Consider the following 25,334-nt stretch of genomic DNA (forward strand, 5'->3'; position numbering starts at 1 on the left):
ACTATGGCACAAAAGGACTGAGAAGCATTGAGAGCAGCACAACTCATTCACTGATAACTCGTTAACAGCGTTTCATATTTTTTCCCTGGCTTTTTTTTTTTTTAAAATAAAAGAATAGGGGGGTAAAAATGAAGCATACTTGATAAAGGGCAGTAAGTGTTATCCCTAAAAAAAAAAAAATAAAAACCTCACAGAGCTTTTTTTCTTTCATAGGTGGCTCGGACAGCTGGCTCTTTAAATATTAATCAGGGGCTCATTGATATGCAAATATGGTAAGAGGGAATAATGCTCCTGCAGCTGCGCAGCCCCCAGCAGCCCCGGCCGAGTGTTGGCCTCCTCTCCACCATGAATGGAAATATCTGAGGACACAGGTGCAGGGAGCCGACCGCGAGCAAGATCCTGCTTAATAAGGTAATTTGTGAGCGATGCTCTATAGAGACGAACCGGAGCAATCTTTTACCACTTGACAGTATCTGACCACTAAACAAGGTGTTAATCTTATAATTGTGGTGTTGACTGTTCTCTAGCACAGCATTCCTGGCCTTTTGCCCTGACACTTGGCCAGTTAAAATCAACTTAACTGACAGGTCGGACGCGCGCCAACCGATTGGCGATAAATTATTTATTGTTCTATTTCCAGAATAACAAGTAAACAGGAAAGACAGGGCATCCCACAGAGAGAAAAACAGTTTGGATACGGATCGTTGGACCGAGTCACGTGGGCAGCCCTGTCCACTGTCCCCCACTGGGCCGCGATCCCCAGATCTCACCTCTTTCTGCCAGGAAGGTGGCCACGTCCCATCTTGCAGGAGCAAAGCCGTCTCTGCCGATGGGTCTGGTGGTGCCCTCCGTGCTCAGGGACCTGCAGGTGGGGTTTTGGGGTGGTCACCCCCTGTTCCTCATGCGGCTCCTGATACCCAGTCTCCTCTTCAGTGAACTGGGGGGCAAGAAGAGAGACCAGAGCCTGGTGCAGACGTCACTGCTGGGTGTCTGTTGGCTCCCTCTGCTAGGCCGAGTGAGGACTGGGGTGGTGGAGCAGGTCAGGGTGGCAAACATGAGCTCCCCAACCCGGGGATCTTGGCCCATCCTCGTGTCCTTGCTCCAAGGCCATCCATGCTGCTGCCGTGCCCATGGTAGGGACCTTCTGCAGGACAGACAACTGGGAAGGTGGGTCAGAGCCTTTGCAGCATTTCATGTAACCAGAGCCAGTGGAGCTGGACACCCATAAGTACCCGTAGGGCTCAACTCACACATTTTGCTGTTTCCTGTCATTGCTGTTAGCACAGATGGGTCTAAAGGCCGGGGAAAGAGGGTAAGCAGGGCCTCCGTGAGGGCACTGTACAAGACACCCTCTATCACCACCCAACATAACCCAACGTGCCACATTGCTTATTTAAACGCTCGTACCCCCCTGCTATGCTGCTTCGGAAGGGATGCCCTTGCCACCTCCCACTCGCACCACTCAGGGCAGAGCTGGCCCCGGGACACGGTTCATTCCAGCTCAATAGAGTTGTGTTGGGGCTGCTCTATCCCACATGGGACACAACAGACACATCCTGCCCTTCTGTAACAGCAAGAGGAAACAAGCTCCGAGGCTGCGGATACAAGACCCGCTGTCGCTGACTATTTTTAAAATTTGCCTCCTGTGGTTGCCGTCCTCCTTTTTCCTGCCAAGCTTCCTTGCCCAGGCTCCTGGTGATGAATGACCTTGTCCGGGTACCGCCGGTACCAGGCGCATGCAGCTGCGAGGCTTTTTTCCCGGGCGGGTGCTGCAGATGGCTGCTCCGCCGCCGAGCCCACAGCTGCACCCTCCCTGCTCGCTGCTCTGCAGCCGGCGCGTGGCCGTGCCACAAAGGGACAGAAAATGCAATTAAAGAAAAGGAGCGAGCGGGAAGGGATGCTGGGATGTCTCAAGGAGCCGACCGAGTCACCCCCAGCTCGCCCTGCAACCAGCACGTCTGGCCTCGCCACGGCTGGCTCCGGTTTCGGCAAGTCTCTGGCTGCGTGAGCGCCGCTTGGATCGGCAGAGGGGTCTTGAGCAATGGTTCCCTGAGTGGTGTGGTCTTTCCCAGAGGAGCTGCAGGCCTTCCCAGAGACAGGGAGAAGCACAACTTCTTATCCTTGTCTTTTGGCTCCAACTTCTGACCTTCCCAGTGTCAGTTCTTGGCTGCTGGGTCCTGCTCAAGGCAAAGCTTGGCTCCTGCTGCACGCAGGCAGGACTGGATGTGGCCGCTACAACCTTTGTACGTACATGGGTGCTACAACCACTGTAGGTACAGGCAGCATTGCCCCTCCATTTGGGGACAGACAAGATCATCTCAGAGCCTGAAGTCATATCATTTCAGTCACCTTGGAATTTGCTTAAAGTTTTGCAAAACCTTAGCCTGTATAAAAGTTACTTTATTCCAGGAGATAGGAACAATTCTACCCAGCCTTATAGACTGACTGCCTGCTTCCCAAGTATATTTATCTGTCTTAGCGTCTCTACACTTGCATTATTATTCATAATTAATGATTAATGAGAAATTACTAGGAACAATTATTACTTTATATGCTCTTTCAACACTTTACCGGGAGCAAAACTGCATCTATAACCTGGCACGTGGAGATCCCACTTTCCCACTTAGACTCCACTTTCCATCACTTCAGGGCAGCAGTTGCCTCTTGAATTTGGCCCAGGAGACAAAGATTAATTTGCCAATTAAATGTACCATCCCCGGAGCAACACCCGGGGTTGCTCATGCCATACTGGTGGGGTTAACACACTCAGCGCAAGAGCCGTCTGTCGGCTGCCAGAGCTCACCCCGCAGATACAACTCCGATCCCTCCTACTTGCTGCTGTTTTCTTCAAAAAATAAAACCTTCATCCAAGTTGACAAGCGGCCGGGCTACACCGTGTCCTCAGCTGAAATCACCCTGAAAGGGCTGAACCCCGGGGCTGCTCTGGGAGGATGGAGTTTGTGTTGCGCCAGGGCCAGAGGAGGATGCGGCCGTGCCGGCACCAACCGCTCCTCCGGCTGCGCCGGGACCATGCGCCGTTGCAGCAGACAGCTGCCGCAGAGGTATCTTTTTACCCTGGACCTTGTTAATGAACAAAGCTTAAGAGAGTGTGGGCGGCTGGGCTAGACGGAGAATAAACAGGGATTAGCGGCGCATAGCCCCCGAGCGAGGATCGGGCTCTTTTTTCCCCTGCACTTGAAACCCAACTCCTCGCTGCGGCAGCAGCCAGTCCCGCACCAGCCAGGAGTGTTTCTCCCCCTCTGGACGCTGCAGCCGTCCATCTCTAGCTGGGCAAAATTAGTTTTTGCAAGAGGTTTTACACCAGCTGGGCAGCTAGCTCCTGGGATTTTGTTTTTTGTTCTGTTTTTTCTGTGCCTGGGGTAAAACAGAGGCCAGGCGATGCTTTAGCTGTGGTGCATCTCTGCCCCAGCCTGCCTGCATCACCCCCGGCTCGAGTGGGGAGCAAACACCTCCCCAGCCACGCTGGGATAAACTCTCCAAGGTTCCTCAAACAAACCCACACAGGGCAATCTGCCCGCAGCCACGGCATGGCCTGGTGGTATATGACCTGTGAAAAGGGGAAAAAAAAACAAAGGGAAAAACAAATTCCACATCTTGCCCACCCACGCATGTACACGGGGAGTGAGGGCACAGAGCAATAAACAGCTCATTCCCGGCCTGGCCGGCATGGGATGCGATTCGCTGCCAGCCCGGCTGTGATGTACATTGTGCGTGTGTTTTATATGCACACCATAAAAATAATGCTTTGTGAAGGATATATAAGCACCCAGGCCAGGCAGGGCCATGCAGGGCCAGGCAGCTGGGAGCTTGGCTGGAAGACGTGCAGGCAGCGGGACCTGGCCAGGCGAACTGGCACAGCATGCTCCAGCAAAGGGGACACTGGTGGCTGCTGTCACCAGGGCATGACGGGCTCGTGCCCCCTCCGAAGTAAGGCCCAGAGCGGTTGCAGGATGGCTCACCTTTTGATTTTTTTGTTTGTAAATCTCTCTCTTTTAAGCAGGAAAGGCAGCGAGCACTCAGGCAGAGTAGCCCTTCCCAGGGAGCTGCTCCATCTCAAAATGGATGTTTGCTCTGGACGGGAGCAGTGAACAGCCAATGCTTCTTGTGAGGTGGAAATGAATTAAAAATCCACTTGAAAGCACAATGCTTCCCCTTCAGAAATAGCTCCAAACAGAAATGGCTTGAAACGATGCAATCCATGCTTTTTCCCCCTTGTAAAACCAAACATTTCATCTTAATACTAGGGGGGGAAAAAATGATAATTCATTTGAATTTTCCTCCCTGGAAAGTGATCTGGTGAAAGCCTCATTCTGCAGAACCACACAGGCAGACCCAGAGCGACCCGTCCTGCTGCTCATTCCCCCGCTCGCTTGCGGGGTTCCCGGAGCTGCCGTGTCCCAGGAGCGCCCGTGCAGGCAGGGAATGGGCAGCACCACAATGCTGGGTGGGATGCTCGGGTCGCTCCATCCCGAGGAGCCATCCCCTGGTGGGTACTCCCTATTTTTGGCCCCAAATGAGGTAAGGCTTTGCACTAGACTAACACTTAATAAACATTCGTGTGAATTAGCAGAACGTGACATTGCGCAGCCCAATTCCCCACCACGAGCTGCCAGCCCAGGCTGGGGCTGGCTCTGCAGATGTGTGTTCCTGGAAAACGGAAGGCCATATGGTAAATATTGGAAAAAACCTCCAATACATACAGCCCTAAATGCTTTTTCAGCTGATCAGATTTTACCTGGTTAATCGAAGTTTGTGTGATAAGCAGCAGAGCCCCGGGGCTCCAAAACACCCAGGTGCTGACGTTCAGTCCCATCCCTCTCGCCTGCCCTGAGAGCGTCTCTCCTTACCCCCACCACGTGCACCAGCATGGGTAGGGCTGCTCTGGGCACCAAATAACCAACCAACCTCCCCTGGCCAATTCTGCAGGGATGAAACGAAGTTTCTCAAAGTAAGAATCAAAAAATGCCCATTCAGCCCTAAAGCACAGCATGCCTCTGCCTTTGTCAGCCAAGCACTAGAATTTCCTCCTCTGTAAAGCTGGAAAAGTATCCAGTCCACGCTGCTCCATGTTCCATAACGAGCAATTATTCCTTTCAAAAGTAAAATGAAATAAGAACCATTCCCATAATCACCTACCGGATTTTATCAGCATGTTTGGGTTATGCTTTTGCCCCTTTGGCTAGTACCTAATTGATTCTTTAATCTCTACAACTTTTTTATTGACTGATACAAGAGCTATTTAGCCCATCAGCGGCCGGAAAGCAGCCTGCAAACCCTCTGAGACCCACGACACGGTGCTAGGATGACCTCATCTGAAGCCAACGCTTTATTTGATAATCTATCACTTATTTATTATTCTAACTAACTGCTTGCAGGTGGTGTGATTTTAGTATAATTGTCCCAGCAACAGGCACACACGGGGAAAAGCTCAGCAAAGTGCAATCTTATCCGGAGCTGCTACCGCAGAGGAAGCAGACTCCCAGCCTGTGCCAGGGGAAACGGGGGAAAACCCGGCGTTTTGGTGACGTGAAGGGCAAGGAAAAATTTCACTGACTGCAGAAAAACGAAGGCAGGGGTTAGTTCTGACCACTGGCTCGCTGGGGGAAGAAGGAGGCAGAGCAGGATGGAGACCCTCGATGCCATCGGGGCGAACACACACGGTGCCTGGTGTCATGGCTGGGGCCCAATTCGCACAGGGACGATTTGGCTCCACAGCTCAACTCCTTCCTCCCCACCTGCATGTGTGCAAAACCTGAGCAAACTGAGGATTTTAGGCAGTGACAAGGTACCAGGCCATGGATGTCCCCACACAGCCTTGCGTGGTCCTGGGCCTCCCCGGAGTCAGCGCTGGGATCGCCTATGGGAGCAGCATGGATGGCACGTGGACTCCGGAAGGTTCAGGCTGGCACATCCGATGTAAAATCCTGCATAAAGAATACGGGATTGGGGTTTATTTCTGGATGTGTCTGTGTTGGTTTTTTTCCTACCTGGGGTGGGTTCTCGGCCCTTTGCCATCCCACCTGCACAGGAGTCGAGGTGGGATGGGTGCCCCAGGGAGGTGCCTTTGGCTCAGCTCCTGAAGCCCCCCCCCCGTGCCACAAAGCTGCCGCTACCGCACCAGAGACAGACCCAACAAGGATGTCCTTGGCAGCACAAAACACGGGGTTTGCTGCCTTCCCAGCCCTGGGGGGGGGCTGCTCCCACCACCCCCCCAGCCTGCGCTGCTCCCCAAACTGGAAGCCAAGAGGCGGCGGCAGATAGAAACCAGCCCATGAATTGACAGCGTGACTCCGAGCCATCCAGCAACAGGCTTTTAAGATCAATTAGTCCTGCATTAGTCTCTGAGACTTTTGAGCTAGAAATTCCCCCAGGAATTGAGCCACTTAAAGCATTTTCCCAGTGAGGGAAGGGTTTGAGGATGAGGAGCTGGGTACCAGAAGCATCACTGGGAGCAGAGGAGGTGCCTTTCTGCATTATCTGCCCCTTCGTTGTCTGCCCAAGCTTCTTCAACCAAGCCAACGGCCTCAGCAAAAGAGGAAAACGGTATTTTGAGTGGCAAGACCCCGCTGCGGCTTCAGTTTTAACCCTGGCTGGGAAAAAAAAAGCAAGCAGGGGGTTGGGAGAACCATTTTTTCATTAAAATAAAAATCGATCCATAATGAAAATAGACTTCTAATGGGAAAAGTTTAGTGCAAATGGAAGCTTTTAAAGATTCTTTTGACTGACAATAACCTGAAGACCCTCCAGGAACTCCAGCCCAGAATAATCAGATTAAATGAAAACTAATATACGATCCTGAAATTCATCCCATGCTGGTCTAAACTTATAGCAGCTGGGTAATTTAGCCTACAGGTTTCTGCCTCATGCCCAGCAGTTCACACTGAATTGTTTAGCCAAACTTAATCTACTGGGAAGGAAAAAAGCTCTTTTCTTTAATATGTGTTAAAGTAAAGCCAGCTTCTAAAAGCAGCTGGGAGCGGGGAAAGTATACAAATACATGTATTTTCTACAGGAACTCCCAGACTGAAGGTTGGCTACTTTAAAACAAATAATTACGATTTATAAACAATCTAGGAATAAGAAAATTTCTGGGTTGGTGCACTGTGGCTGCTAGGACAGATAATACCTGGCTCATCTCGTGAGCCCTGCAAAAGGACCTCGCATAGGCACAGGCTCATGTCCTCCGGCAGCTCCTCACCGCTGACCCCACTGTGGGGACCACGTTCCAAAAACACGAATCAAATCCACACTTTTACCCACAGAAAGGTTTGAAAATATGACCTGGGTGTATCTCAAAAAAATCGAAATGGAAGGAATTACTTGTTTCCCCAAATCTTAGAGTTTTTACACCAATCCTAGAGGGGTTTTTTGAAGGAAGGCTGTCCGTTCAAGGGGGTTTGGTGAGGGACAGATGTCCTGCCAGTGATTATGATGGAGTTGGGAACTGCTCTGTATTCCTGCAGCAGCAATAAACACTGATGGGAAAACAGAACTTCCAAATATAAATCCATCATTAAAGATTTTCCAACTGAACCTTAAATCCCTGTGGGAGAGTAAGCACGGGGCGCATTAACAGACAGCACAGGTTTCCATCTGACCACCAGACAGCTCTCCTGGAGGGCTTGGAGACAGGTAGATCATCTATAAAACCTTGAAAGCCCTTGCAACTTTATACTCAATGAAGTTTGAGCCAAAGCCTCACATGGCGGGTAGGATAATAAAAATAAAACCAAAGAACCCAGCGCCTCTGGGGACCCCTGGACGGCCTGATCCAGTGACCCAACCACCTCCCCTTGACATGGGCATCATTCCTTCCAGCTCGCTCCGAAAGCCACACTGTTGGGTCTTCCCAAATTACGCACGGATTGATTTTGCCATTCCCTGTGTAGAAAAGATGAGCTAAAATCCATCTGCCTGTACATATTCCCTTTGTTCCCCAGCAGCAACAACAGGAATAGACATTTATATGCAGTATTAAAAAAAAAAAAAAAAAAAAAAAAAAAAAGCCCAGGGAGGCTTCCCTTTTTAGGGGGAAGAGCAGTCCAGATGAGCTTGGCCAAGGCTGCGGGATCCGACCCCGCCGCAGCTGGCGGCCAACGTGGGGAAATACAAACCCAGCTGTGCTTGCTAGGGGGTCTCATGCTTTCAAAACGCTGTAATCTTGGCAAAAAGGAAAAAAAGTCGGTCCCATCCTGCAACCCAGACCTCCTGCCAGATGGAATCATTGGGCCGGTACCTGCCGTGGTGCTGGTCACCCCCAGACTCGCCTTGGGTGAGCCCTGGCTTTGGGTGTGCGGCAGAGCGGGAGCCCCTGGGGACCAGGCAGAGAGTTGGAGAGTTGTAGAAGTAAAACAAACCTGCAATGACATCAGGGGGGAAAAAAAAAATCCAAACGAGGAAACTTCTACGGCAACACAAAACAGAGCTGAAGCGGACAACCTGCCCCAAGGAACCGTCCCTGGGAACTCACAGTAACTCCAGGGTGTGCTGGGACGTGGGGATTGGATGTGCAGAAAATTGAACACCTTTTGTGCGGTCACCCATGACGGGAAACTCAGCTGTCAGCAGGGCAGGACATGGGGTGCCAGGGGCAGGAGCTTGATCTTCACAGAATCCCAGAATCATCTCAGCTGGAAAAGCCCTTGAAGCTCCTCCAGTCCAACCATGAACCTCACACTGACCGTTCCCAACTCCACCAGATCCCTCAGCGCTGGGTCAACCCGACTCTTCAACCCCTCCAGGGATCCCGGGGACTACCCCCCTGCCCTGGGCAGCCCATTCCAACGCCCAACAGCCCCTTCTGCACAGAAATCCTTCCTCAGAGCCAGCCTGACCCTGCCCTGGGCAGCTTGAGGCCATTCCCTCGGGGCCTGGCGCTGGGTCCTTGGCTCAAGAGACTCATCCCCCCTCTCTGCACCCTCCTGTCAGGGAGCTGCAGAGGGCCAGGAGGTCTCCCCTCAGCCTCCTCTTCTCCAGATTAAACCCCCCCAGTTCCCTCAGCTGCAGGTTAAACACCGGCATCTTTGACCCTGCGATTACTCTCCCTGGGGGAAAATGTAGGTTTTCATCTCCAGGATGAAAACACTTCCCCTCCCCAGTGTGGCAGCAGGGACCCTCCTAAACCCACCGAGGAAGCTCTGGGTACACGAGTCACCCGATCACATCCATCTTCAGAGGCAAACAGCCCCAGGTCTGGGCTGAGCCAGCGAGCAGGGGGCCGGGAGCACCTTTCCAAGCGGGAGGGCTCGTGGCTCACCGCAGCGGGCCATCGCCGAGCGAGTATTGAATGCAGCGGCGCACTTGGGTTTCAGCGGGAAGGAAGGCGGCGTGCCCTGAGCCCCGGCCGTCCCTGGTGAACATGTGCAGAATGCATGTGGAGGGGCCGCATGACACCAGCACCCTCTGTGCAAAGACAGAAGCATCCTGTGATGGGGCTCCCCGCAGCCCTTTCCCCCACCAGCATCGCCTGTTCCCTGCAGGGATCCTGCCCAGGAGTTGGGGAGGAAAGGTGCCAATTGATTTCTGTGTGCACAGGAAGACCTCTCCTGGCTATGTCCTCCCTGCCCCATGCTTTTGTGGGTGATGCACTTGAGGAGAGGAAGGGTGGCTGCTCCCCAGCACCGTGGAGCACCCAGTGCCACAGCAGAGCCATCAACAGCCACGGACAGGGGAGCATGGCTTTTGGAGAATGAATTCATAACCCCAAGGGTCTATAACTTTCGTATAGAAGAAGAAAATAAATATAAAACTGCTTATTTTTGACCTGACACTGTCTCCTGAGATGTCCCTGGCTGCGGGGGGAGCCTGAGCTTCCCAGGGCTGACCCGGGGTGAGCAGCCTGGCCACGTCCACCCCTTCTTGGCACCAGTGGCTCTGGGACTGTGTTGGACCTCAAGAAGCAGCAGTAGGAGGGAGCAGGATTAGATTAGGCTCCGGCCCAGGGCATAAGCTGGAAAAACACAGCCAAGAAAAAAAGAGTTGTCACGGGAAGGTTCATCTGATCATTGTTTTGACCGATGGACCCAAATCCCACGCCTGGGAGCCAGTGGAGTTTATGTCAGGACCCTAATCTGTGCTGGGTGCTTGGTGGGTGTCCCTGTCCCCTTTTCCTTAATCTGAGGAATTGGAGCTTGGCTGGACCAGAGCTCAGGCAGAGTTATCTTTCAAATGGATTTACAGAGCGCTGACTTGGGAATGCCATGAAGTTTTACTTCCAGTGCACAGCTCAGGGAAAAAAAAAATCTCCCCAAGAAAACCTCTAGTCAACAGATAAGACAATGTGGTTCCGATTTCCTCACCCCCTCTAAATAATTGTTTCTTTTCTTTTAAAAAATTTTGTCCCAGGGAAACGTTTCTAATTTAATCCCCTGCATGCACCTTCCTCACTGCTTTGAATGTGTATTATCTTCCAGCCAGTGCTCCGGAGCGGAGCAAGAATTTTTGATTTAAAGAAAAAGAGAAAAGAAAAAAACGCTTAACAAGCACAATGCGCAGCAAACAGGAATGGAAATGCCCGTCTGGGTTCCATTATCCCTGACCCAGAGGTTGGAAACCTAAAGAAATTAATTAAATTGGAGAGGGAGGAGGCCAGCACCATTTGCTGCCAGTGACCAGCCCAGGAGGGATGCCCAGGAGATGTCTGTCACCCATCAGCACTCGTCAGCATGGCTGGGGGGAAGAGTCGCTTTTAACGTTTGAAAGCCCCCAGCTTTGTGTGGAGGGTCCCAAGATGGGGATCCCCAGCACAGGGATGGGTGTAGCCATGGAGTTGGGATCCTAATCAGCTTTTTGCTGCGGTGAGCCCTGACCTGGGAGTGGGGCCAGCCCCAAGGAGGCTGGGGACAGCTGGGGACAGCTGGGGACAGCTGGGCACAGGCTCTGCTGTGTGACTGTGGCTGTTCTGGGCGTTGGGAAGGTGAAAAGTGTCTTTTCATGGGAGGCTCTGTAATCAAGCCAGAGAGCACACGGATGGTGTGTGCTGCTCTTGGCCAACTCACCTGCTGAAAAAATCCTGCCCGAGGTCATGTGAGAGGTAAGATGGGGCCATGGGGCAGGGTCCAGCCTTGCTCTGTGCATCTGACTCCAGGGTCCAATTTCAGCCATGGAAGAAGAAAATGAAAAAAATTAATAAAATGCTTCAAATAACATCTGGCAATGAGGTGGGTGCAGGCAGCACCTGAGCTCATGTAGCTGGAGATGCTCAGCGAGAAGCTGTGCCATTAGCTCCCGTGCCCATCAAGACACAAAGCCCCACAGGTGAACTCCACCAGATCTCAGAATCCCAGAATCATCTCGGTTGGAAAAGCCCTTGAAGCTCCTCCAGCCCAACCATGAACCTCACCCTGACCGTTCCCAACTCCACCAGATCCCTCAGCGCTGGGTCAACCCGACTCTTCAACCCCTCCAGGGATGGGGACTCCCCCCTGCCCTGGGCAGCCCATTCCAACGCCCAACAGCCCCTTCTGCACAGAAATCCTTCCTCAGAGCCAGCCTGACCCTGCCCTGGGCAGCTTGAGGCCATTCCCTCGGGGCCTGGCGCTGGGTCCTTGGTTCAAGAGACTCATCCCCCCTCTCTGCACCCTCCTGGCAGGGAGCTGCAGAGGGCCAGGAGGTCTCCCCTCAGCCTCCTCTTCTCCAGACTAAACCCCCCCAGTTCCCCCAGCCGCTCCCCAGCAGACCTGTGCTCCAGACCCTGCCCCAGCTCCGTTGCCCTTCTCTGGACACGCTCGAGTCATTCAATGGCCTTTTTGGAGGGAGGGGCCCAAAACTGAACCCACTCATTGAGGGGCGGCCTCACCAGTGCCGAGTCCAGGGGTAAGATCCCTTCCCTGTCCCTGCTGGCAACGGACACAATCTTGACAGACACAGCCTGGTCTCCATCGTCCCCAGCCCCTTGGCAGCTTGGCCAAGCCAGGAAGGACGAAATGGGAGTGAGATGTGGGATGGCGGCATTCACCCTTATCCCTCTGCGCAGTAATCGGAACAAAATGTTCTTCCATTGTTTGCAGAGGAGTGTTGGTTTCCAACTATGGCAAGTATTTAGGAAAACACAATTGAGTCATAAAGGTTATTTACAATTTGGAGCGCTCTATACGTTGCTCCAAGCCCCACAATTAAACTATTTGTCTTGGTTTGAACATGGCTGGGTAACATAGAGGACTTTCCCAGTCCTTGGCTGAGAGTGTTAACGTCTTGCAGAAGCGCGGCGGCTCCGGGCAATGGGCTCGGCACCTCCGCCGCTGTCACAGCTTTCCCGGGTGCCCACTGCTCCCCGCCCACTGGCTCATCCCTGCCGAAGGAGGGCACCTCCTGGGACCCCGCCAGCTCCCAGGCATGAGGCCACTGGAGGGTCCTCCTGCTCCCTCCAGCCATCCCGATCTGTATCCACCACGGATGGAGCAGCCGGGCAGGAAAAGCAACCGCAAACCAAGAGGGAGCCCCGTGTGAGCACACCCTGGAGAAGGGAAGGGAGAGCTGTGCTCTCGCAGCCCCGGCTCACCGGGATGGTGAGCAGAGCTCAGATGGGACGCCAGGCTCTCACTCAAACGCAGATACATGCTGCAACACCCAGGACTCGCCTTATTTATCACCCATCACCTTGGCCCCGGGGGAGCTGGCATGTCCCCGGTGAGCCACATCAGGGCAGGCACTGGGGGACTGCACCCAGGGCTGGGCTGCTGCTGTTTTCCCTCTTTAACCCTTCTGGAAAAAATAAAAAGGAGTGAAGCTCCCGCTGGTTATTCAAGAGCTGTTTGCTTTAATTCTTTTCCAGAAATACACTCTCACTGGTGCCCATTCAGTGCACGCAGTCAAAAAGGGGGAAGAAATGTGTAAAATGGCATTTCTGTGCCCACATCCACAGCCCGTGCTGCCCCGTGTCAGCGCCGGTGCCAGCTTTACCTGCTGGCTTGCCTTTCCCAGTTCGGACCTGGTTTTTCTTTCAAAAGCTCATTCAGCTGCTTTTGGCACATCTCGCACAGGAGGGTATGGACTCAGCTGGATGAGCCCCTGGGACAGGAGCAAAGATGTGGCCACCACCTCTGCCTCCCGCGGTGCCCATCAGTCCCCGCTGGGTTGGTTGCCCCTGGCAAGGAGGTAACGGGCTGCTTCACAGCCCAGCACGCAGCAACGCTTTTCCCTTCGCTTGTGGCTTGGGCTGAATTCACTCTAGAAAGGTGAAAGCCTTATTGTAAGCTTTCTGGCCACTGGAATTCCTCTCCAGGGCGGGCAAGGCAAAAGCCACTGCAAAAACCCAGGGGGAAAAGCCTGGCAAGCCCCTTTCTGTGCTGCTCCCTGCCCTCTCCTGCTTGGCCGTGCTGCCGTTGGCGCTGGACCGTGCCCGTGGGATGCTCAGCTCCTCCCGAACGCGGGCCGCTCAGACACCTCCGGCACCAAACTCCCTCCAAACAGGCAGATTTCAGCCCCAGGGCCACCAACAAAAAGCATCAGTTATAAAAATCCCAGGTTAAGCAAACAGGAAGGCGCAGCCCAGCGCCTCTGTGCTGCCAGGCCAGGGCCCGTTAAAACAAGACCTGTTTAAACGTGGTGGGGCTGGCGGCAGACTTGTTGACTCCGACCACCTTTCCAACCCGGCCGCTGCCGCCGGGGCAGCCCGCGAGCATCGGCAGCGACAGGCCACGGGACGGGGCGGCCGCACAGGGCTGCGCTTGTCCTCGGGGCTGAGTCACAGAGCCCGCAGGGCAGCTCCAGCAAGGAGCTATTTCGGGTTTCTCAGTAAACCTGTGGCTTTTTGCAGACAAGCCTGATACAACGGGGTTTTATGCATTACACAGGTTGCTTTGATCTTTTTTTTTCCCCCGCAAGAAGAAACGTGTGCAGCAGAATGTGCTAACAAGCAATCGATTATTATAAACTACCCCGGCCAGTTGCTGGCTGTTTCAGACACCGTCCATGTTCTTGCTCTCACCTCCCTCCCATCACTGTGATTTGGGCTCACCAAGCAAAACCCACGTGGTGGGACAATTTGGGGTGATTTTAAACACAGACCGAGATGAGGGGAGACTCCAAAGCAAACAGGAGGGACAAGGGAAATTCAGGATGAGGTCCCAGGGTGTTTCTCCCAGCCTGGGGGCACTGCCCAGCCCCGGCTCACTGTGCTGCCCCAGGGATGAACTGTGGGACAGACAGACCCTTCCCAGGGCGACAGTGAGGGCAGCGTGGGCACAGCTATGCTGGGAATAAAGCAGCTTTGAAGGCTCAGTGCTTGTGGCACACATGGGGGTGGGATGGGATGACGGAGCAGGACCTGGGTGCTCTGCCTGATGTCAGACCTCAGGAAAGCTGTGAGCCCTGAGGGGGCACTGGTTGAGGCAGGAGGCTGCCCCAAAGTCTCCCCTCATGCCTCTGCAGCCATCACACAAAGCAACGGGTTGGTGAAAGCAACACCAACACCCACCCAAAACTAACTGTGGTATTTATTCACCTTTTTCAAAAATTCTTGTGCTGATGATTTCCAAACGGAGCAGCCTGGCAAAGAAATCAATCATCAGGCTGTGCCTGTGATGCTGTGGCCAGAAGGATGAACAGAAAGAAAGAGAACGATGAGAAAAAACAGAGAACAACAGCAGGTGAACAGGTTGGCTGGGAACCTTCTGTGAAATATGTGTAAACAAGGATATGGATGAAAAATACAGAGAGAGGCAAGACATGCAGTCTGTAAGGGAGCCGACTGCTCTCCCTCCTCCCCAGCCAGTCCCTTTTGACCTTGCCCGTCCTCCATCAGTCCCGCAGGGGGTACGGCCAATTCCTGTCTTCATAAAACTTCTTCAGGCCCTGGAGGTTGACAGGGGGGAAGTAAGGCCCGATCCTCTTCCGAATCCACCATCTCCCCTCACTGGCATGCTTCCCCCCGGGTAGGCTGAATTTGTACTTGAAGTGTTCCCCTCGGATCCACCTGCAGAGGAATGAAGCACAGCCTGCTCAGGGGGGTGGCACCGCTGCCAGGCCAAGGTGGGAAGTGGTTGGACCCTATTTATGCTTCCCTGGGAGTGGAGTTTTTGAGCCTTTCCGTAGCCAGATGGAGAAAAGTGTTTGTGGGCACTCAGCCTGGCTGGCTCCCACCTCCTGGGGCTCCATCCGTCCCTGGAAGGGAGGCACTGGGGAGCTCCTGGGCTCCCCTTGCTGCAATTTCATAAAGAATCATCTCAGTTGGAAAAGACGTTGAAGCTCCTCCAGTGCAACCATGAACCTCACACTGACCGTTCCCAACTCCACCAGATCCCTCAGTGCTGGGTCAACCCGACTCTTCAACCCCTCCAGGGATGGGGACTCCCCCCCTGCCCTGGGCAGCCCATTCCAACACCCAACAGCCCCTTCTGCACAGAAATCCTTCCTCAGAGCCAGTCTAAAATATCCAGTAATGAAGCACGAAGCAGAGGAGCTTCAACACCCCCAACCTGTGTGCTCCCCACTGCTGCCACGCACTCCACACACCTCACTACAACCAAGTTTGAAAGAATAATAAAAGCAGGATTTTTTTTTTTTTTTTATATCCTTTCTGAGAGCAACTATGGAGTATTTCTGCCTGGGAAATTTCTAGGTACAGAGCCCAACTCTCACCCCAGCTCCCCCAGCATCCCTCTTCCCCAGCCAGCGGCTGCTCCTTCTGCTCCACAGCTTATTAGCGGGGCTACAAGCGCATCTGTTTTCTGGCTGCCCTGGGAGTTGACAGAAAAGGAGATTTTAAAACAGTGCAGAAAGAAGCATTCATCAGTGTCGTGAAACACATTCGGAGGCTAACCATGCTGCTTGGTTCGGGAGGTTTGGTCCCACTTGATGTAGGGCATGCTGACAAGAGAAGGAGTAACACCCCAGTCCTCCGGCGTCGTGGTCCCTGTTTGCAGAGTGCATCGCCGCGTTCGCTGGGTAAGTTCATAAAATAACCCACAATATAAAAATGTCAAAGTCATGTCAATGCTCATTTAAACCTGCTTTGCTTCACTACTAAAATACAAACCCTGCTACTGAGCAGGGCACCATGCTCCCGCAGCTGCTCGCTCCCGGGGCTGCACCTCGGGCAGCCGTAAAGTTCCTTCCTACTGCTAAAATAATTAGGGATGACTTGTAGATATTTGCCGTTAGCGCTCACCTTCGTAACACTGGCATTGCGATAGGAAGCAGGGGAGATTGCAGACACCAGATAAAACTGCACCCAATTAAAAGATCTGCTGAAATCACATCTTTGACGTCTCAATTTAAATCTTGCTGGGTACCCAGATGAGCAATACAGAAAGGATTCTCCTAACAAAACACGTTAATACTCATCACGCCCATCACTTGCTGCTGACTTGCAGTAACTGTGGTATCACGTTTTTGGAATGGCTCCTGGCTGGAATAAAAACAGGACAAATATCTCCATGTTTCCTCCTCTGCTGAGGATGAAGAGGGGATCCAAGGAAGACCAGACTAAAGCATTTGGAGCTGCACTAGGACAGCTCTGATTTAACTACTGGTAAGGGCTGGGTGCCAAGGGAAGCAGGGGGATGGAGGCGTCCCCTGATGCCCCAGCACCCCGTGGCAGAGCCTCCTGGGCTGCCCTGACACCCCGTCTCGCTGCCCTCTGACGGGGGGCTGCAGGGAGGCAGGACACCAGCCTGCAAATACAGGAAGGGAAATGGGAAAAGGAGGGGGCGATGCCATGGCCCTGGCTGGGGGCTCGGGGTGCACAAACCTGCATCTCATCACCATAAATGCTGCCCCGCAGCTGCTGGCTTCATTACAACCAGGGCCATTTCTACACCCTCTCCTCCCCCTCTTTTCTGAGACTGGTAAAAGTCAAATGGAGGCTGAAGTGTTACTCCCACAGTGTTTACTTCGCAGGAGCACAAAATTTCCTGTTAATAATTAGAGCATTACTGCACAGCAACGTTCCCGTGGGTCCAGGTAGCCTGCAGGCTCGTGTCCAGGATGGTTAGAGATTTCCAAGCCGTGCTGCTTGATTGCTTTCTTGAATTCAAAAAAACATACTCACCTCCCCAAAAAGCTTCAGTGGCTCATTTTATGTCAGTCCCTCTCCTGCTCAAAGCCTCCCTCTGCTTTTGGAGTTTTTTCTTCGCTAAGTGACTGCAGAGCATCTATCAAGCTGGACACGTCGACACACACCCCCACTAAGGGTATAACGGGGGACCCCGTGTGGAAGGAGCTATCTGCAAACCTCATTTGGCAGAGTTCCCATTTTCTAGATGGGGATGCAGAGAGCAGAGAGCAGTTGACTAATCTGAGCTCCTGGGGCAGGGCGAGGAGACTCAGGGAGATGCCAGGTCTCTGCTCAGACACAGAAGCACCTTCGCCCCACCCTTAAGGACTGTCCTATAACCCCTCTGGAATGAAAATGTCCTTGTCCCTTTTGAATAGGCTTGCCTGCCCAGATTAAATAATATCTATCATCTGATTTGGTAGGATTTTTCCCATATGTTCTCTGTCTATTAAAATGTTTGCTATCAAAGGGATCGACATGTAAAACTAGAACCGTGTGAGTGTTAGAGCGACCACATGCAACTGAAGATGCATTTTTGTGGCATAAAGTTTGCCTTTCTATCTGACTGTGTTCCAGGATCTTCTGTTCAGAGCCTAAATCAATCGGAAGAGTCCCCCCAAACCCTCTGACTTCCAAATTCAGCCACCCTCTTGTCCCAGGCATGGTCACTCCGCTTCATCCAGCCCGCTCCACCCAAGCCATGAGCTGGGATGGTCACGGTCCACGTCAGGATGACAGGATCCATGGAGGAGGAACCTGCACAGCTCCATGGGCTGTGGAGTTTGTAAACCCCGTAGAGCTGAGCTCTCCCAGGAGCTGAACCGCTCACCCAGCGATGAGCTATAAAGCTCCAGCACACCACAGCGCATGGCTCTTTGCTATCCCTCACCATCAGTGCTTCTCTAGGATTCAAGACTTGAAGGGAGATACCAAAGAGCCTTTATATGGCTGCAGCAGCCAGCGTGTGCTGCAGGATGCAGAAACTGCAGTGGGAATACCTCTGAGCATCACAATATCTCTGAGCATCAAAATACAACAGCAGCATCCAGACCCTGCTCTATCCATCCTCTCCGTCATTCCCCAGGTTAGGGGCTGTGGGAGAAATGCAGAAAACCTGGAACCCGTGGGAATCCTTCCTTGCAAGGCTCATGGATGTAAAAGCTGCAGAGTTTAATACTCACCAGAGCCCCTCATTTCAGGGCTCATAGAGTTTACAAGCTACCCCAGTATTTATAATCTACCTGGGTGCCTCAGTCCTGAAGTTACAGGATTTGCAAACTCCTCCAGCACTGCCTCACTGGACCCGCTCCCTCCTCGCGGGATTTAGGGAGCAAACACGCTCCTGCACTAGTGGGGCCAAAGCATTAATGCCCCAGAGTCCATCATTTCAGGGCTCACAGACTTTACAAGCATCACTTGGAGCCCTGGACAGCTTGTAACTCAGGCAAGAGGCATGCACGCGTGGTTGCCTCCAGATTAAGAAACTGCTACAAGCTATAGATCGCCTTATCAGCAATTGCTTGTGAGTTCTGCAACTTTGGGGCTCAGACAAAGATTTTCAGGCTGGTGGAAGGGACCCGCAGGTCTCTGAGCTCCTTCTGATGCAGGAAACTGCCGGCATGCGTGAACCTCACTTGCTGCTCTGGAGAAATGGGAACATCTTCAAGAAGGTCACAGGGAAGCTGCCTGACTTTGTCTACATTAAAAGGAGACTAACGTCACGGGTGGTCACTCACTTAGAGAGGGATGAGCAAGACTCACGCTTCTGAGGAGACAGAAGGGTCAGGAAGGACAACCCTGGCTGCAAACAGTTTCTCGGGATTTACTGAGTGAACACAAGCTGGCAGCTCCTCCTGGCTCCCTGGGAAGCACCAGGCACCACAGCCCAGCGGTGAAATGGCTCAGGAGGAGCATTAGGCTGAACCAGCTAAGCCTGGGTTCAGTCCCTTAGGAGATGCACGAGGGCAAAATAATAATTTGAGAAGCCAGAAAGAAGGTACGGTCAGATAAAACAAGTCAGACATTTCTTCTCCAGATGGAAAAGCCTCTTTGCTAAGACAGCAATGGGGACAAGGGACAGAAGAGCCCCTTTAGCAGCATCTTCCAAGCGCAGTGGTGGTGCCCAGGAGGAGCTGGCAGAGCACTGGTCCCAATGTGGGTGGCTGGAATGGGGAGGACCACTGAGCCACCCAGGACCCACTGCCCTGCACGGGACGCCGGGACCTGCCACCACCCTTCTGGGCAAGCACCCGCCCTCCATCACCACCTGGGTTGGGCAAGGCTACAGCCTCAGGGAAGGCAGAAAGGCTAAAAATAATAAGCATTATTTTTTAAATCAATATATTCATCCCGCCAGATGCCCGGTAGCAGCTGCGCTGTAGCACTTTTAAGGTTCGATCATATATCAGCCTATTATGACATCTTCCAACTGTACGTGTTAAAAATTAGCAGCAATATTGGAGTTGTTGGGATGGAAGGCTAAATCTCCCAGACAGCTGTAATTAGTTCCAGAGGGTGCAGCTGTCTCCCTGCAACAGCTGAGGGGTTCGAGGGAAAAAACCAGAGCCGGTGGTTTCTGTTAGAATTAATGGCCTGACAGGGCAAGGCGGGGTGGGAGAGGGAAGAAAGAAACCAAAACATGGGGCGTCTTTTCGATTTTTTTTTTTTTTTTTGTAGTTTTTTATCTCAAGGTTCCCCACTCCACTGTAAATCAGGGAGCAAGTGGCAGTGGAAAGTACAAATTCATTACAGTAACAGAGCCTCCATCATCGGCTTTCTTGCTTATTCTAGCCCCGTTAGCCGGAGGGATCATAAATTCATCTTGGCCCAAGTTTGTAGAATAAGGGCAGTTTTATGGATTGTTTTTCAACGCCGCTGACTTCTCTTTCTCCAAGGCTCCTGCAAGGTCTGGCCCTGCAGAGCCAGAGCATCCCAGCAGGAAGTTTAGCCTCAAAACTCAGGGGATGGCAAAGTGGGTTTTTTCCCCTCATGGACAGGTTAGAAAGGGAAGCTCAGAGGCTGTGTCTATAGTGGGGGCAGAGCAAACCTCCGGGAAGGAAACTTGGCTCTCCCCAGGGCTCAAAGCACTGGCTGGGATGACTTTTGGCATGGATAGACCCAGCGTGTGGGTTTGGGTTCAGAGTTTCGCTGGTGAGATGGGGATGTGGCCCATGCTCCCGCTGGAGCCGAGGCAGGAGCTGCCCTTGCCGGGGGAGCGGCTTCCACGGCCACGGGACACGGCGCAGTCCCAGCCACGCTGAAGCTGCCCCACGGCTGCATCTGCCACCGCTCTGAGGAGTGGCTGGAAACACGGTTTTTCACCCTGGGGGAAATCCTGATGCTTTGAGATGAGCTCTGCCCTTCCCTGACCACGCTGGCATACTGATGTTGATTTTAGCAAAATGAAATCCCTTAAACTTTCATTCAGGACAGTTGAATCATTCTGATAATATCAGATAATATAATGTTGATGATAAATTAAATATTTTCTTTTAAATTATAGTACATAAGCAAAGAAGAAATGAACTGCAATAAAACTTTTCACATGGTGAATCCTAGCGAGAAAGCCAAAAGAACATGTTTATACTTTTTCACCTCTGAGGATCCTGTCACTTCCCAGGGCAGTTTCATTGCTGGCAAAGCCACTTTACAGTGGGAAAACCATACAGTTTCTTCTATATTTCCAAAATAGTTTACTTCTCTGTGCAGAAGACACCAGCACTGGTGGGAGAGGCATTGGGGACTCTGCGGATTTACACTGCTCCCTTACACTGTCACGTCACGTGGACCACATGGGTATTTGGAGGGGAACTCGTCCCGGCAGGGAGATGCCTCAAGGTGAGAGGAAGCACTTGAGGTTCAGCAAAACCCAGTTTAAACCTTGAAGGACTCATGTCCCCACAGAGCAGCCCATGCCCATGAACACCGCTCTTGCCTTCTCTAACGCCATTTTGGAAGACCTTGCACAACAGAAATGCCATTTTCACCTGCATCCCAACAACACCCATATTTTCCAATAGCCCCATACTCCCTGCCTGCTCTCAGCAACACTCCCAGTAGCTACAGAATTACTGTTACCCCCCCTGGGGGTATCCAGGGGAGCAGCCCCCATGGGAAAGCACCTACACCTTCTGCCAGGGTCCCTGGTGACTTAGCCTGAAAATCCAATCCAACGTGACTCTGGGTGCAAAGCCCAGTATCTGTGACATAAATGGGAAATAAACAGGCAATCAAATAAAAAAAAACCCAAAACCAAACACTGTATTCTTCTTGCATTCCTGCAGGCAGGTGGCATCAAACGGGAAGCGCTGCCTCCAGAAATAACACCGCCACTACAAATCCAGGTCTTCAGATACGTGTTGGGGCTTTTTCAACAAAGTGCACTATAATTGGAATAAAAGTCCTTAAGTGAACATGATTTAATATCAGAGACACCGAACACTTCAGGTCAAAAATAAAAAACGGATTTTTTTTTTTTTTTTCCTCCTTCTGTAGGCAAAATCTGAATTTTGTTTTCTTTTATTGTTGCAGTCTGTTTCCATGATGGTGTGTTAAACACTTATTAATTTCTCAGCCAAAGCCCTACCGTTCAGATTTATGACGGCTGGTGTTTTATAAAGTATCCGCTGCACAATAATATTTTGTAAATCTACATTCCACAAACATCACTGTGCTTGAAGTAAAGCTTCACACTCAGCTAGGCTGGGTGCTCAACAATACCCTCATTTTTAATCAGTCACCTGTTTCTCATTTTAAGTTTATCACACTTGAAAAAATACTATAATTTCTAGAGTTGTAAAGAAACCTACAAACTTTGGTCTCAGAAATTTCATTTCGAAGGCATTAACTCATTCTGAAAGTCCCTTGGCTATTTAAGGTGTAGAGTTTCCATTAACAGAATAAACTCCGTGGAGTATGGAGTGTAATGTTCTTATGGAAAACAGTCCCTTCCCCTAATTATTTAGTCTAGCAGGGAATGAAAATAATTAAGTCTCAAAATTCCCTTTAGAGTGGAGCAGGGTGGTGGTGGTGGGGAAAATATGGTAGGAAAATTAGCTTTTTTTCCACCCAGCTACCAAAGGGACCCGAGCTGTGGTGGGCACAATCCCGAGCTGGAAGGTGGGAGTGAAGGCATCTTTGAGGTTTGCAGCAGGCACAGCCGGGCTCCGGCCCACGGGTGAGGGTGCAGAAAACTACCACAGCTACAGCCACCCAGAATTATCTTTTCTTTCCAGGTGTTACCACTGAGGCTTAAATTTAAGGCTGTTGTTCACAACTAAAATGCAATTATAACAAAAAGGCAATCTGTTGGCTGTCAGCGGTGAGGATGCCCGCATCCAGTGCTCAGTTAATAAGGGGTCTAGATTAAAAAAGCAGGTATCCTGCCAACTGCCTCTTCTTACACTTCTTGCACCCAGATCGGAGGGCACAGATTCTGGCCACAGTGGGAATGGGGCTGTGCCGTGGGTGCAGAGAGCTCAGCAGCCCTGCTGGGAGCTTCAGAGTGCAACAAGAGGATGTTTGAAATTAAACAAAGAAATGGCAATTTTGAAATTTAAAGGAAAAAACTCTAAACCTGAGCTGGCGAGCCTGCTTGAGAAGGAGTAATGCTGGGTGAAAAGCAGCTCATGGAGCTCTGTGTCCACACCAGCTGCAAGCACCACGAGTGTGAACCCAGCAGAACTGGGACGGGGCACAAAAGACAAAAAAAAAGGCGGTCACTTCAGTTTTCTTATGCAGGCCAAGCGCTAAACAGCAAACAAGGAATAACCAAAGAAATGTAAATAGCAACAGGAATTGGTGACTGACGTGAGAGCCCAGCGCAGGATCTGACCCGACCCCAGTGTGGGCAGGAGTGAGCACCCACCCGTGCCCTGTCCCACACCTTCACACCTGGGTGAAAATGCAGATGATGCCAATGTCCCAAGTGTTTGGATTTGGCTCGCTAAAAACCGAAATGTGACCCAGAACCTGGGATCCAAAGTGAAATGGGGTGTTGGATTTTGGTCTGAGCCAAACCGAGCATTTGTAAATTGTTATTTTTATTTTACGCCACCCAAAAATACACTAGACCCATGAAAAACTTTTAAAGCAAAGCTAATGCCAGAGCAAAGGCAGCTGACACATAAAACCAGCGCTGGATCCTGATCTTTTCCTACTATAAACTAGCTGCTAAAGAGTGAAAACAGAGTCTGTGCTTTGGTCAAACCACGGCAATGCATGAATCAAGACCCTGTTCAACAAGATCTATAGCACCGTGTGTTCAGCACAGCATCCACGCTGCTGTGTAATTACTTATTGGACCTGCTTGTATTCCTCTGTACGCTGGGCAATCGTTATCCTATAAAAACTAACAAAGATAAAGATTTGCTTTTGGTTTCGCTTTAAATTCCTGAACGTTTCCCTTCCTCACCTGTTATAGAATACAATAAAAAAATCTAATCACCACCTGGAGCAATGTAGTGTTATCCTAGCCACATCCCACTTCATTAGTTTCATTTTAAAATGAGCTCCTGTGTTCAACTACTTTATTTTAATTTAACACCACTGATGCTAGAAAGCACAAAAAGATGCAGGCAGTCTATGGCAATGTCTTGGAAGGCAAGACATGATATATATTTTCTTGATTTTTAATCTGTTCTGATGTCTTGTTTTCAGCCTCAGTTGTGGTGAGTACCAGCAGCAACGTTTATGGCACTGGGGGACACGTGGTAATAAACAGCTCTGGGATTATCAAATGCTTCTGCCGCTCCGTGAACTGCGAGAGCCGTTTATTGCCAGCAGCCACCAGATGGTCGCAGCTTCTGGCTGCTGGCACCAGGGGACACCTAATTCAAACTGGTGACTCAGTGTCTAAAGGTCCCAGGTTCTGCTAAACCCCCGGGGTCAGCCAGCACTCAGGTCTGACTTTCTTGTTTCTTTTTTTTTTTAAATAAAAAGAATAGCAACGCAAAGGAGCACTCCGCAATGAATGCCGCTTGGTGAATTTACAGCACTGAGGCTTGGGGGACTCAAGCAAAGTTTGGTGAGACTCAGTTGATAAAACCACCCCCCGAGACGGAGCCAATGCAATGCAGGTTCTGTGGTCGCTCTCCCAGCTCAGCCTTGTAAATGATGCCCCAACACCAGTCTCCCTGACAAGCTCCTGCCAGATCCCCATGGGTGACCCCTCTCACTGGACTTAATTTCTGCCTGCTGTGAGTTCCAGCGTTCGTTTGCACCCTAATGAGGCACCCACCATGGGCACTGGGGTTGCACCGTGCCCCTTCCCTGGTCAGCAGAAAGGTGCCACCTCCATGGGGGCTGAGCCCCCACCCTGAGAAGGAGACGGGAGGGAGCAGCGGGGAGGTCCCGCTCACTGTCACAAGCTGCAGACCCCAAACTTTGCATGGTAAATGCATGTACAGTCCAACGAAGGTCCATAAAAACAAAGAGAAAACATGGCCAAAATGGGAAAACAACCAAAGCAAAGAGGTTTCCTGTGCTCCTCCCACCACCACGGAGTGAGACCAGCTGATTGCGCAGCATCAGCGCGCTGCTCCTGCATGGAAAGCCAACCCCAGCGCAGCTAATCAGAGCTAAAATCCCTCCGTCAACATTATTAAAGCTGTATCTGTCTGTGGCAAGGGCTGTGCTGCTCTAGCCCAGCACGCCTTTTGTAGCAATAATTAATAGAGGTTCCCCAGAGCCCTCCTGGGCCGGAGCCAAGGCGTCATTATTTGTGTGTAACAGATCTGCTGGTTGTGTAACCCAACAGACTGCGACACCATCCTACAGCACGCCCTCAGCTACAACCACCGTTTGCAGGCGCTCTGGTGCAGCTGGGGGTCTCTGGGCTATGGGCAGGATCCTGCCCCGTGCCCCCGGAGCATCCGCTGGCTCGCTCTGTGATGCTGCGCCCACGAGACAACCGGTTCTCAAATGAGAATATGTGCAAAAACTCCAAATAATGGTTCTTACAGTGGTCTTGGCTCCCGTGCTTAGAATCACAGGATGGTTTGGGTTGGAAGGGACCTTAAAAATCATCCAGTCCCACCCCTCTGCCCCGGGCAGGGCCACCTTCCACTAGCCCAGGTTGCCCAAAGCCCCGTCCAACCTGGCCTTGAACCCTTCCAGGGAGGGGGCAGCCACAGCTTCTCTGGGCAACCTGTGCCAGGGCCTCACCCCCCTCACAGGGAAGTATTTCTTCCTTAGATCTCATCTAAATCTCCCCTCTGTCAGTTTAAAACTTACTTGAAGGGATTATGCCCCATCAGCCTGTACTGATGCTCTGATAAGGTGCTTGTGCACTATGAGACAGGGCGGGATGCCTGGGGAA

The 25,334-nt window shown here is 51.7% G+C and overlaps 1 protein-coding gene and 1 long non-coding RNA gene across 3 annotated transcripts in view; both read right to left on the reverse strand.

The window, feature by feature from the left end:
• Nucleotides 1-617: 617 nt before the first annotated feature.
• Nucleotides 618-6,763, reverse strand: LOC141966707 (uncharacterized). The gene is made up of 3 exons (XR_012634611.1): nt 6,456-6,763; nt 5,811-5,945; nt 618-937 (listed from the first exon to the last, which is right to left on the reverse strand). It is a non-coding gene; the product is annotated as an uncharacterized LOC141966707 (long non-coding RNA).
• A 5,924-nt stretch (nt 6,764-12,687) lies between these two features.
• The window catches only part of LMF1 (lipase maturation factor 1), a 204,757-nt gene continuing 192,110 nt past the window's right edge, over nt 12,688-25,334 (reverse strand). The window contains exon 11 of one of the 2 annotated variants that reach the window (XM_074919041.1): nt 12,688-14,935. In XM_074919041.1, coding sequence (XP_074775142.1) covers nt 14,761-14,935 — 175 coding nt within the window. In that variant the 3' untranslated portion in view covers nt 12,688-14,760. The remainder of the gene's footprint in view (nt 14,936-25,334) is intronic. The other variant, XM_074919042.1, reaches the window with a different exon arrangement.

The sequence above is a fragment of the Athene noctua genome, chromosome 15 (assembly GCF_965140245.1).
Source record: "Athene noctua chromosome 15, bAthNoc1.hap1.1, whole genome shotgun sequence".
NCBI lineage: Eukaryota > Metazoa > Chordata > Aves > Strigiformes > Strigidae > Athene > Athene noctua.